General features: G+C 43.4%; 1 protein-coding gene across 1 annotated transcript; it reads right to left on the bottom strand.

Annotated features, from left to right (window-relative positions):
• Positions 1-2,582: 2,582 nt before the first annotated feature.
• vgf (VGF nerve growth factor inducible) lies at positions 2,583-4,892 on the bottom strand. Its single transcript, XM_071517249.1, has 3 exons — positions 4,790-4,892; positions 3,216-4,726; positions 2,583-3,152 (listed from the first exon to the last, which is right to left on the bottom strand). Exons 1-3 carry the CDS (start codon positions 4,890-4,892, stop codon positions 2,583-2,585), a joined length of 2,184 nt encoding a protein of 727 aa, XP_071373350.1.
• Positions 4,893-13,167: the final 8,275 nt, after the last annotated feature.

Raw genomic sequence — 13,167 nt, 5'->3', positions numbered from 1 at the left:
ATAGAACCTGAATGAATCGAGTTCGCTGGACTGTAACAGTGTGAACCTCAAGCCAAGCAGAACAATAGGCCTCATGGCACATTTCCAGATAAAAAAATCAAAATCTGAGACAGTATCTCATTCGGGATGAGATCTCTCTACCAAGATGTGTCCTCTGCTTTGTTAGAAACTGGCACATCTTTACATTCATCGATCCTTTTTCTGAATTCACATTTTTTTTTCAACTAATGGAGTTTTTTTCCACTGGCCACATATTAAAATTGTTTTCACTCTGAGATTGTCTGTGCTATAATTTTGTTGTGGCTCGGCGAAACTGATGCTAAGATTAGCCAGTGCCTTAGCAACAGACAGCCACAAAGGTCAACAATATTTAGTACTTCATTTAATATTTAAAATACATACTAAAGAGCAATATTTGGCCTAATTCCCAGTGACATAATTGAAGAAGGGATTGGTTTACTGATTTCTCTCCTGGATTAATGTATTGATTACTGATTGACACCGAAGTGAAGCATGGAAATCTCAGTCAGCTCAACAGTCTTGTCTTTTTGAACAACTTTTTAAAAAAAAGCATAAATTGTCCATCTCACAACAGTAGAGTCATTTTAACAGTGGTATCTCAGGAATACTGCTCAGGAATACTTCCATTCCACCTCAAGTCCATCCATTGAAAAATCCCCATAGTACTGTTTTTCAATTTGTGAATTCAACTTAGATTCATCTCTTGAATGGACTTGAAATTGAATGAACTGTTCCCATCCCCAAATGGAGTCAGTTCCAGAAAATAAGTGATATTATTCCCTCCGATCCGTTCTAGAGTAGAACAGATTACAGCCTTGATTTTATGGATAACCAAATGCTATGGAATAGAAAAAGGCAAAATGCTATCAGATTAATGTCATGGTCACAAACAATAAGGCAGTAGGTATTTGTATAGAAAACAAGCTTTGAAACAAGTTTGTATCCTACAAATGTATGGAATGTGTGACTGTTATGTAGAAAAATATATATATAAGACACCAAAAAATAACAGTGGAAACAAAAAAGAATGACATTTTTTTTTAAAAACAAAAAAGGTAACACCTTACAATAAGGGTCACTAAGTTAAGAGTTAGTTAATGCTTAATAAGCATTAACTAACCCTTATTAAGCATTAACTAACCCTTAACATGGTGACCCTTATTGTAAAATGTTACCACAAAAGGACACATCAGGATGGGTCCAGTGATAGTGATAGATGAAAAAAATATATAACAGTAAAAGCAAAGCAGATTAAATGGGGAATTGTGACTGCCCTGGTCTGCATTTAGAGGTGAACCCAAGTCAAACAGCACTGGAAATCTTATAATCTAATCACTTTAGTTTGAGTCCTCGATATCAAGGTTTTGTTTGACCGTTGGGAACAATTTCATTAAATCTACTGCCTATTATTCTTTGTATAGTTCAGTTCTCCACTGAAAGCTTGAACTGTAAAAGAATCCCTTATCCAGTTTGACCAGGGTTTGGCACCATAGCAACAAGGTAATTGAAGTTATGCAAAAGAATGAGTCATCCAGACCATTATAGTCATGTTCCTGTGGCTTCCAGAGCCCTTTATGTGAAATACATTTCTTTGTATGTTATATTTCTTTATAAAGGGCCTCGGTGGGTATCTGTGAGTACACGTTATGAAAAGGTGCTATAGTTCAGAATATTTTTTGCTAGTTTCTTTTTATACAAACAACAATGCATCATTGAAATGATCGCAATTTATAAACATCTGTCCCCTTTAAAAACATGATAAACAATAAGGATTGGTTTTGACACAAGCCCAGTCCCAGATTATTTATGAGTTTAATTTTACACTTAATTTCGTTCTCTAACACTTGTGTGTCACTGGTGACTGATTCTGGGTATGAATTATTTTTAAAATTTCTCGATGCTTGATTTAGCTCATCACACAAGTGTTCTTTTCATGTGTCTAGACAGTAAAATCTCAGCATCCCTCAAGCATTTCAAGTATGTGAAATGTGTATTTTTGACACATTGTCCAGGTCTCATCATCTGATCGTCTCATCCTTCACCCATTCATGTCTTCACATGAATGGGTAAAGGATTTTTAAGAGGACAGGTGACAACATATTTGAATGTCCTCCTTTGCTGGCATTTTAAAATGTCCGAACGTGGCAAAGGAGAATGTCTTTATGTCGGGAATTTCAATGAAAAGTTCTAGTGTGATGCAAATCTGTGCCCCATCGCTGCTTTCTGACAAAACCACGTTCGTCCTGTTTTCCTTCCTTCACAGGGGAGGAGGGTAGATGTGCGTCTTTACTCTCATTTTCCTACCCAATGTCCATTTTACTCAAACAGTAATTCCGGAAAGAAACAAAAGTAAAACTCCTCTGTAATGTCCTCTGCCAAATCAGCCTGTACGCTATCAAAAAAGGAGCAAGACAAAACAGGAAATACGCGGTATAAACCAAAACCAAGTGCCAAATACGAACAAAATAAATACACAAAGAAATAAATAGTCTTTCCCTCTCATCTCTCCTCCTCTCCCTCCTTCCCTCCCACTCTCTTTCTCTTCTCCTCTCATCCCTCCTTCATTCGAACATCCGCGGTCGCTTCATGAGTATCTGCTGAATGTATTTCTCCAGATCGTCGTCGTTGTTGCGGTTGTCCGCCTGGTTCCCGAGCCGAGTGCCGTAGTAATCTTCGTCCCTGGTCACAATAGGTGCCCGGGGTGAGTAATAGAACCGGTTCGGATGACGAGGAAGCACCGCCAATCGGGAAGGGGAGCGCGGTTTGGAAATGGCTCCTGCCGGAATTGTCCGGGGATACGATGGGAGGACGTAATTCGGGTAGTAGGGGTTCTGCTGGAGGCTTGCGGGGGGTTTTCTCAGCCTGGGTTGGACCCAGTTGCGGAAGCGGCGCTTGGGGGGGAAGTTATAGTCATAGTCCACCGAATTCCCCAGGAGGTTGTTGAGGGCGAGCGCAGACTTGGGAACGTAGTAGCGGGGTTTGGGTTTCGGTGGAGGAGGAAAATAGATGGGGTAGTAGCTTCGGTAGGGCTTCTTTTGGTAGTAGGATTGGTAAGGGGAGTAAGGAGGGTAGCTGGTCCAAAAGGACTTCTGCGGCTTGAGCCAGAGATCCTGATTGGTCGAAAGGGGCTTCTGAAGTTTGGGCCAAAGATCTTGATTGGGCTTTGCAGGTTTGATCCAGAGATCCGGATTGGCGAGCGACGATTTGGTCGGCGGTTTCTCCTGGAACCAGGCTTTGAGGGGATTAACAGCCGGAGGGGCTTGGAAGCTATTTCGATCGGCTGGGATCTGGGATGCTGAAATGGCATTGGTGGACGAGGATGATGGTGAGGATAAGGGCATTAGGGGTCGTTGCCAAGGCGATACCATTTCAGGGGGCACGTCTTTCTTCTTCTTCTTCTCGACGTCACTGATGATGTCCACCACGTCGTCGGCGGGGAGGTGGAGCTTGCTGGAGATCTCGATCAGCTTGTCGATGGTCTGCGGATCGATGTCGTCGTCCTCCTCCATCACCTCCTGCTCCTCGTCCGACCGCTTGTCCTCCGCCGCGTTGGACAGAGAAGACGAGTACTTCCTGTTCTGGTCCCTGTACTTCCTGTTGCCGTTGTTTTGCTTGACCATGTACTGCAGCAGCATGTCCGAGGCGATGTCCGCCAGCTTCTCCTCCTCCATCTTGGCTCTTTGCGCCTCGGCGGCCTGCCTCCTCACCTCCTCCTGCTCGGCTTTGGCCTGAGCCTCCTCCTCCTCGGGACTCAATACCTCCTCCTCCTCCTCCTCCTCCTCCTCCTCCTCCTGTGGTTCATCGTTTTCCATCACATCGTTCTCTGGTGGAGGTAGGGGCTGTGGCGCGTTACTACCAGCATTGTTGAAGTTGGTATCGTCGAACTCATCCATGAAATTGCCTCCCCGGAACGTGGGAAAGTTCATGGCTTTCTGTGTCTCCTCTTGCCATTTCAGCTTCTTCTTGGACATCGCAAGGTCGTGGCCGTTATTTTTCGGTAGGATGTCGTTGTAGGGGCTGTAGCCTCTGCTCTCGCGCTGTCCCTGCTGGGGATCTCTCTCCCGCTTACTGGCTGTGCTGAAGCTCGGAAACTCCTTCATCATCGTCTCTAGGTTCTTCAGCTCCTCCGGGCTCAGCTGCTCCTCCTCTTCGTCGTTGCGTTGCTCTCCCTGTTGCTGGGAATCCTCGAGGGCGGTCGGCCCTCGCTCGGGGGCGCCGTCCTGCCTTCCCTCCTTCCCCATTACCTCCTCCCCTCTTCCGTTCGGAGAGGTGGACTGCTGCCCCGTTTTTACCGCGACGGTCTGGCTTATGGTGCGACTGGTCACCTTTTCGGTCAGCTTCTCCTCTTCCTGTGCTTTCTTCCTTTCCTCTTCCTCCTCCCTCTCTCGCGCCTCCCTCCCCTGTGCCGCCATCACCAGCTCCAGCTCCTGTCGTCCGTCTCGGTCTCGGTTCGCTCCCTCCGCTGTTCTCGCTTCCTCTCCTTTTTCACCCTCTTTTTTCATCTCTTCCCTCTCTCCTTTCTCCTCCTCCTCTGTCCCTTCGCCCTCGTCTCCCTCCCTCCTTCTCTCCATCTGTGGCTTATTCAGCGCCTCCAGTAAAACCGCCGCTAGCGTTTTGGGATCCACATCTTTAAAGAGCTCGTCCTCATCCTTCTCTTCTTCCTCCTCCTCTCCTTTTCGTATCGATCCTTTCTCCTCGCCCCTCCCTTCCCCGTCTCCCACCACCGCTAGCCCAGGAGATGCAGCCCTGTGTGGGCTATCGACAAGACGGGAGGTGTCGATGGGGCTGGGGTTGGACAGATGGAGGAAGGAAGCCCCTGTCAGGAGGACCAGGAGGGTAAGGGCACTTGAGGCGTCATGGTACCCGATCATGGCCACTCAGAACTGGGCACACCGTGGTCGTCGAAGGTGACGGGGTGATGGACGGAAATGCCTGGAGGAGGCAGAGAAACAGAGGAAGAGATTTGTGTCAGTTATCTTGTATGAAGAATTGGATATCAATACACAATTCTGTACAAGAATATATAGAATTTTAGATGCAATTATTTTTTCTGCTCCATAGCACAAAATGGACTGTAACATAACTGCAGGGGGGTTGTTAGGGCTGTTGATCAATACCAGTGACTCAACAATTACTTGCTCAGATTTCTTTCAAAACTCATTTTTCGGCTCATACTCTGTTTTGGAACAAAAACTCGCCACCCATTGGGTTTTAATTTAATAATTTTGTTTTGGCTCTCAGCCAACAAAAACTTAGTTTCCTGTTGGTATGCATTGAATGCAGTGAATAAATTAGATGTAAACAAGGTGGCGTGATACCACTGGAGGTATAAGGTACCAGTTTGCAAGTTATAAGCACTTATTGAACACCTCTAGTCCAATCACAATGCCTGCTTAGACACAAATGTTTGATAGATATTTACATATTAAATAGTATTGGGCAAATATATGATCCTTCTATTTATATATTGGCATGATATTATGGCAGGCTGCAAAAGAATTAAGACGGGGTGTTTTATCATTTTATATTTATGAGGGTCAGTTAAGGCTATCCACTTCTTTTTAATGCTTGTGGATCCACTGCCAAGAAAAGCATTAGCTGGTATTGCAACAAGAGATATTATGGTAGCAAGCTTTGCATAGAACAGGGACTTTTTTCACCATAATTATCTAACAGATCTTGTCTTATGTTTACATCTTTACAGCATGACCACCTATAGACTTCTATTTATTCTCTGACAGTGATACATTCATTGAAATATTGATATAAAATAATCAGAATTAAAAACTTATTAGGGGTGATACAAGAGATGTTGGCCTACTTTATCAGCATAAGATAGCCTACTGTATATCATACAAAGGTTATGAGGAAATACTAGGAATGTGCAGTGCTGTGTACAGTAAGCACTTAAAGTGTATAATTTGAATGAATAAAGACAAATAAAGCTGATGAATGAATGGATAAATAAATAAATAATTACTATATAATAATAATAATAATGGTAACACTTTACAATAAGGGTCACTAAGTTAAGGGTTAGTTAATGCTTAATAAGCATTAACTAACCCTTAATTAACAGTTAACTTATGTGTCTGGTAATCATTTACTAATGGTTTTCATGTTAACTAAGGTCTTAATTTATACATTATTTAATAGTCATCTTAAACTATTAAATAGCCTAATGTATAAATTAATACCTTAGTTAACATGAACACCATTAGTAAATTACACATTAGTTAACTGTTAATTAAGGGTTAGTTAATGCTTATTAAGCATTAACTAACCCTTAACTTAGTGACCCTTATTGTAAAGTGTTACCATCATAATAAACAACACATAAAATACATGCAATCCACCTTTCATGAATCACTCAGCAATCTTTCTCATTGTTGCCACGCAGTATTTTAAAATCCTCAATTCTAATCAGTTGATTAAATAACACAGAAACAGGTTTGACTTTATCATTAGGCTTCCAGTAGGCTAAATGGACACATAAATGAAGTAAAGCAGCAACCTGTTTGGTTGCTTTTGTTAAGCTGCTCAACTAAAGGTCAGCGGGCTCACGGGCTCGTGCTGCCAGTGCCGCCGTTGCAGCGCGTGTTAATGTGCGTGTTAATGCACCAAAAGCACTCAGCACGAGAGCGGGCAGGCGCGCGACGGGGAGGGAGCAGGTGGGAGGGGGGTTCTCTTTTTTAGAATCACCTACTTATAGCCCAGTGATTCTCAACCTTTTTCATATCAAGGACCCCTAATTTAGTCCACATTAGAGCCACGGACCCCCATTTGATGAGATGTTGCCTCTCAGACCCAACTCTGAGAATATTTTTAATGTTAGATATGATTTTGTCCAGAATCTCATCACTTTCTGTATTGTAGGTAGAGAGATAACAGTGAAACTATAAGCGAAATAGTCATTCTTCTACATTCTACGTTGTCGACCCTCCGGAACCCCCTCAAGGACCGCCAGTGGTCCCCGGACCCCACGCTGAGAAGCACTGGTATAGCCTACTTCACATTCATACAGTTCTACTGGGAGCTGCCCAGTAGGCTACAGCCACATCTTCAGCTGTTGGCCAGTGGGAGCTGCCTCGTATAAACACAGACGTCTGCTGTTGGCCCGACGTGAGAATTCAAACCAACGACTTCTTAGTCTAACAGCCCCGCGACGTTTTGTGGAAGCGTCTCTGCCGGGAATCGAACTCCGGTCTCCCGCTTGAGAGACTGCAGTCTAACTCCCTGCGGACCAAGTGACCCAAAGTGGTGCGCGACCGACAAACAATACCATCCATAGAACCCCTGCTGTCGCGGGGCTAAAAACCCCCAAAACAAAAAAACAAATAAAAAAAACACAAGAAACACACAGGACAAAGGTCCCAGGCTGGATTCAACCTCAGCCCAGCATGTCGGATTAGATGGACTGTGTTCCACCTGACCGAGCCACCAGAACGCACATTGAAGATTTACATGTTCTGTCTTTACATTATAGTATCTGTCTTTACTGTTGGCATTTGGATGATCGGGCGTGGGCATATATATTTTTTGGTGTTTTGTTATTGTAATCGCATTTCTCAAATGCCAAAAGGTAGATAGGCTATTTAAAATTTACATTGCAAATCCATAAGATTGATTTTGCCTATAGCATTGGTTAGGCTACGATAGACCGAACTAGCTCTTTTTAGTAGGTTCAGCATAATCAGGGGTTTAAGGGGAATCTGTAACTCTTGTCGACCTCCATCGGTGACCAGCAGCAATTGCAATGACACACCTTACAATGGCCTGTAATTGACACAATCAGTGAAGTCACAGAGAGGAGTAGCTATAGCTAATTAGAGCAGAGATCAGACAGAAACATCCAGTGAAGAGGTAATATATCACGATGCGAAATACTGCTGGAAGTAGAAGGGCACTCGGAGAGCGCAGACCTCCGCCAAGGCCAATAGTCCAGTCTGCTATGATATGCAAATTTCGTGACTCGGTTCCGATCCGCTCCAAAATTTAATGGGTTCTTCCTTGGCCCATGCTACACCCTTCCACGAAGTTTCATGAAAATCGGCCCAGTAGTTTTTTCCGTAATCCTGCTAACAGACAAACAAACCAACAAACGGCACCGAAAACATAACCTCCTTGGCGGAGGTAACAATACTGGATGATACTGCTTTGTCATTTGCTTTTTTTTTTTTTTTTTGTCTTGAGAAAGAGGCTTAACAGTCATTTTCAATATTTAATCTCGCGAAACTGCCACCGGTCAGTTTAAAGTCTTCGAGGATTAGACATTGTCACTATAGCGATGGAAAATCTCTCGACTCAGTCCCAGTCAGATCCGAACAACAGGAGATAGATTTCAGTACCAAGGACAGCGCCTTGTGTGTGTGTGTGTGTGTGTGTGTGTGTGGGTGGGTGGGGGCGTGGGGGCGTGGTCTGCCCTGATGACAATAGTTAGGCTATGTGAAATATTTGAACGTGCTGAGATGCAACAAGTTGCTCATAGGCGCACCATCAATAGATACCAAAGATTGCTGTACAGGTACTTTCTATTGCTCTCCTCTTCTAAAATATGCAACACATGTTTATTACATCTACCCTCTGTAGGGAAAATGAATGAGTGGGATTAACAGATCGTGGTGCGGCTCCTGGGTGATCATAACACAGATGGTTTATCTCCATAATAACCTGCTCTTCATTTTCAAACGGATTAACAAGACCACGGTGACATGCTGGCGCCATGCCGCATTATTTTCTGCAGTTCGATTTAGTCTAGGGGGGGGAGATGACTAGATTTCTTGGCGTGGATGCAGACAAAGCCTTGTGGGATGTTTGGAATGCAGCCATAATGTTGGCTGGGAAATGCGTGATTGATGTCGTGAGCAAACTCGCAGGGAAAATGATCAGAGTAAACAAGATATGATACAAAGACAAACTCGAGAAAACCTGTTTTATTGCATCTCTCTCCTCGCCATTCTGTAAAGGTAACACCGGCCTGCCCAGGTCACACTATTACCAACAAAGCGGATTAGTAATCCGCCTTGGAGAGGCAAGAAGCAAGAAAATCTGTCAGCATAAAGCCACCTCCAGACTTCTGACAACATGAAAAACATCTCCGCAGCCTACACACTATAACTATAAACCATAATCCTCAATAAACCTGTCAGTGTTGAATCACAAATTCAAACACCCTCATTTTTTATGTGACAAAGATGCAAAGATTCAGTAAATATATTATGTAGCATCAGCTGTACTCAGCAGAGTGCTTTTAGTGTCTTTATGTATTTACCTCAGGTTTCCATCTGGTTATTTTTGGCACAGGGAGTCATGGCGATGATTGCTGAAAATGACGATGGCGATGTCGTTATGATGACGATGATGATAATGATGATGGGAGGGACAATAATAACCACCTCTGTATTGACCAGAAACAAACAAACAATGCAGTGTAATTCACAGAACCATATGGCAAACAAAATAAAAGCATTCATCTAAAATAATTTTGCACCAAAACGTCCAAACTCGCTGATATGTCTACTAACTAAACAAAATAATAAATAATAAATTATTAAATAATACATTATTCTAATCAAGAAACTATCATCTTAGAAGACACATCAACCCTGGGATATTATTATTCTTTTTTTTTTTTTGGCTTCCAAATTCATGTGTTTTTTTATTTTTATTATAGCCTATTTTTAAAAAAATCTTTTTATTTTTTTTTTATTTTAGATTTGTTCTCCTATATAATGCTATAACATAGAAGACCAAATTTAGACTGTATGGTGAGTACCACACCTTGTCAAACCCAGCTGACACGTCATCTCCCCTCGTGGAACACAAAAGCCTTTTTTCTACATATTTGCTTCAAAATCGCTCTATGGTTAGGCTACAAGTGACGGCTTCAGGATCAACCCGTCACTTGATCAACCAGCCCCCCCCCCCCCCCCCCCGAAACAGTCTTCATTTTTCACAAGAGAAAGCAAAGTAACCCTAAATAAGTTCACACTTACTTGTCCAGTGAGAGCAGCCGGGGATTCCTCCTTCCCTTCCCTCCCCGTCACTCCACACTAAAGCTCAGCGGAATGCGTTCACACTCACTGTTTAACTCTCCTGCTCTGTTTAACGTAGAGCCTGCTGTTGTCTATGTGTTGTTGTTGTTTGTTTGTTTAGGTTGACTGTAGTTATTGTTGTTGTTTTGTGTTTTCGTTTCACGCCCTTTACTGAACTACTCTTCGGTATTTCTACGGCTGTTTTCAGGACCACGGACAGCGGCTGCAGACTCTTATAGCCTTACGTCCCCCCCCCCTCCTCCCTACCCACGTGACCGATGCGTCAGCGTTCCCCATTGACGTCACCAGACCGGGTTTCATTCATAAGTATTTTTTTTTTTTTACCCCCCCTCCCCTCTCTCTCTGTCTCTCACTCTCTCTGCCCCCCCCCCCCTCCCATTGAACCAATACGCTGCAGTGCAGGAGCTGCTGAATGAACGGAAGCAGGATGAATGAAATAGTATTTTATGGTACCACTACCACATCTATAATGCACTATAATGGCACTCCTAATGAATTATAATGTACTCATAATGCCTTACGACCATGCTGGGAAGAACCCACAATGCTTACTAATGCACTCATTAAATATTACAGATATAACTCATAATGAATTAGAAGTACGAGCCTCTGATGAATGTTTACAACTAGTTAGCTATCAGAGATTGTCTGATTACTTCTAATGTTGCACGTTTTAAGATCTGTCACTCAACATTATCACTTTACCTGAAGAAGACAATGATAAATTATGAATCTTCATGGTTCATCTAAAATGCATTATTAAAACAGACAATCACTTATGATGCTACATGGATCATATTAGCATATTATGCACATTTATAATGCTTTGTTGTATTGTATGTTTGTAGCATAAGGCTCATTGCAGGTCCTCAATGCAGGTTCTTAGTATAACGCTTGCATTTAGAATTCATTCTAAGTCCATAATGTTTAATGAGCTATGCATCAGTAAGCATTATGTGTGCCCTTATGATGCACTGCATGGTAGTCATACAGAGTATTACTGTATTGCTGTATTTCTTTTTTCTGGACTGGAGGGAGGCAGTGAAAAGCCCAGACGTTTCCTCAGCCATGACTTTATAGGTGAAGTGCATAATTCTGAATAGTTGTGCATTTTTACATGGACAGTAAAACTGCAACAGACCCCTAGATATTGTCTCCCAGGTTATTAAATTTCCTGGGACGTTTTTTGGCATCTGTTCATACAGTACAGCCAAGCCAAGGGCAAAGGAGGAGGGCTATCCTGAGTGTGTGTGTGTGTGTGTGTGTGTGTGTGTGTGTACGCCTCTGTCTGTCTGCCTCTCTCTCTCTCTCTCTCTCTCTCTCCCTATGCAGAGAATTTCTCAGGATCTTTAGCTTCCTTTTCCGTTCTATTTCACTATAGGAACCTTGGGCTCATTTTGTTGTGAATCGTTGGCGTATGGCGCAAAGTGCAAATCCCTATAATCCCTGACACCAAAATTGCACTGCACTGCTTGATTGTTACTGACACACCCCCTACTGCAACTCTCCTTCCACTTAGGCCCAGTCAAGTTCACAGCGAGTCATCAAAATGCCAAAGGCGGCCAACGAAAATGCCACTTCACCAGCACAAAGCCCCTCCATGCACCATCACGAAAATAAAGCCCTGTATGTTCAGTTGTGGTTCTATTCACAAGAGCTGACATGAAGTGCATGCATCCCAATCAAATCATCCTTTAGTATTCATATGGAGTCGTCGTGCAAAGACGAAACATCTAAATAATTTCCCTGTAATTTACGAGAAAAAGTTTAAACCTTGGGGAAAATGGAAATGGCCCGTAAATATGAACCTCTGCACCTTTTCCATTTTTCCAACATTTGAAATAACTAAACTGCAGAAGGAAGGGGCGACCCTGCAAACGTTCATGTGTCCACCTTCACAGCTGGAGACCCAGTCAAACTGGGTCTCCACTAGGGCTGGGTATCGTTTAAAAAATGACGATACCAGTACCAATACCAGCACCCTTAAAGTGATACCGATACCAATAGAGTACTTCATTCGATACCTTTTTTTTTTTTACGTTTTGGTGGCATCTCGGCACGCTGAACTGCCAACTCACGTCACACACACCTCGACTTCACCACCACAGACTGTATGGGCTGTAGCTGCTGCGGTAGCCGGCCAATCACACGTCGCATTAAATTGAAGAACGCTTGCGGTGATTGGCTGCGAGCAAAACCATACAAACAGTCATTTCTTTCTAGATCTGTGTACAAAAAGTATCGAATGCAGGTATCGTTTTACTGGAGAAGTTTCGATACTACTTGGTACTGGGTTATTTCGGTCAATACCTTAAAGCAGTGGTTCCCAACCCAGTCCTCAAGGACCCCCTGTCCTGCAAGTTTTTATTCCATCTTTACTCTTGCACACCTGATCCCACTGGGGCCTACACACTTTCATGCTGCTCTGTTCAGGTAGATTCGTCTCTACCAATCAGCATTAAGACCTTAACTGGATCAGGTGCGCAAGAGTAGAGCTGGAACCAATACTTGCAGGAAAAGGGGTCCTTGAGGACTGGGTTGGGAAACACTGCCTTAAAGGTATCGAGTACCGATACCCAGCCCTAGTCTCCACCCAGTCAAACTCTTATTGATGGTACACAATTCAAGCAACATGGTTGATAGGTCGCTCTATTCTGTCTCATTGTGGGTGGTCAAGTTCTTGTCCATTGCACTTGCCAAGTGGTTCATTAAACAAAGTCACATCGGTTGGGAAGTGTGTAAATCTACTTGACCAATGACCACAAAAAGTTCAGCCTTGTCAGCCAAGAAATGCCTCTATCAACACAAGTTGTTGACCATCCACACACTGAGTTCCCTGGTTACTCTGCTCTATAGGAAATGAATGGACCACTGACTTGTTGATCATGTTGCTCGCAGTGTGGACACACAGCTTTCCCCTGCCTTGGGATCCAACCAGTCCACCTCTTACTGATCAACAATGTCAGTGGATCCTTGCTCAGCAGTGGTGCCCCAGCCATGTTGTCCACTTCTGATTAAACTTCTTTCTGATGTGCATGGTCCCAGCACCGTACCCTACTCCCAGGACCAAGGCCCTAAGTGAGAGGAACAT

The sequence above is a fragment of the Centroberyx affinis genome, unplaced genomic scaffold (assembly GCF_046629955.1).
Source record: "Centroberyx affinis isolate AG114_WGS23_722 - 3 ecotype Tasmania unplaced genomic scaffold, CSIRO-AGI_Caff_v1 ptg000481l_1, whole genome shotgun sequence".
In the NCBI taxonomy this organism is placed as follows: domain Eukaryota; kingdom Metazoa; phylum Chordata; class Actinopteri; order Beryciformes; family Berycidae; genus Centroberyx; species Centroberyx affinis.
The sequence above is the reverse complement of the archived record's forward strand: the minus strand, read 5'-3'. Positions and strand labels throughout refer to the sequence as shown.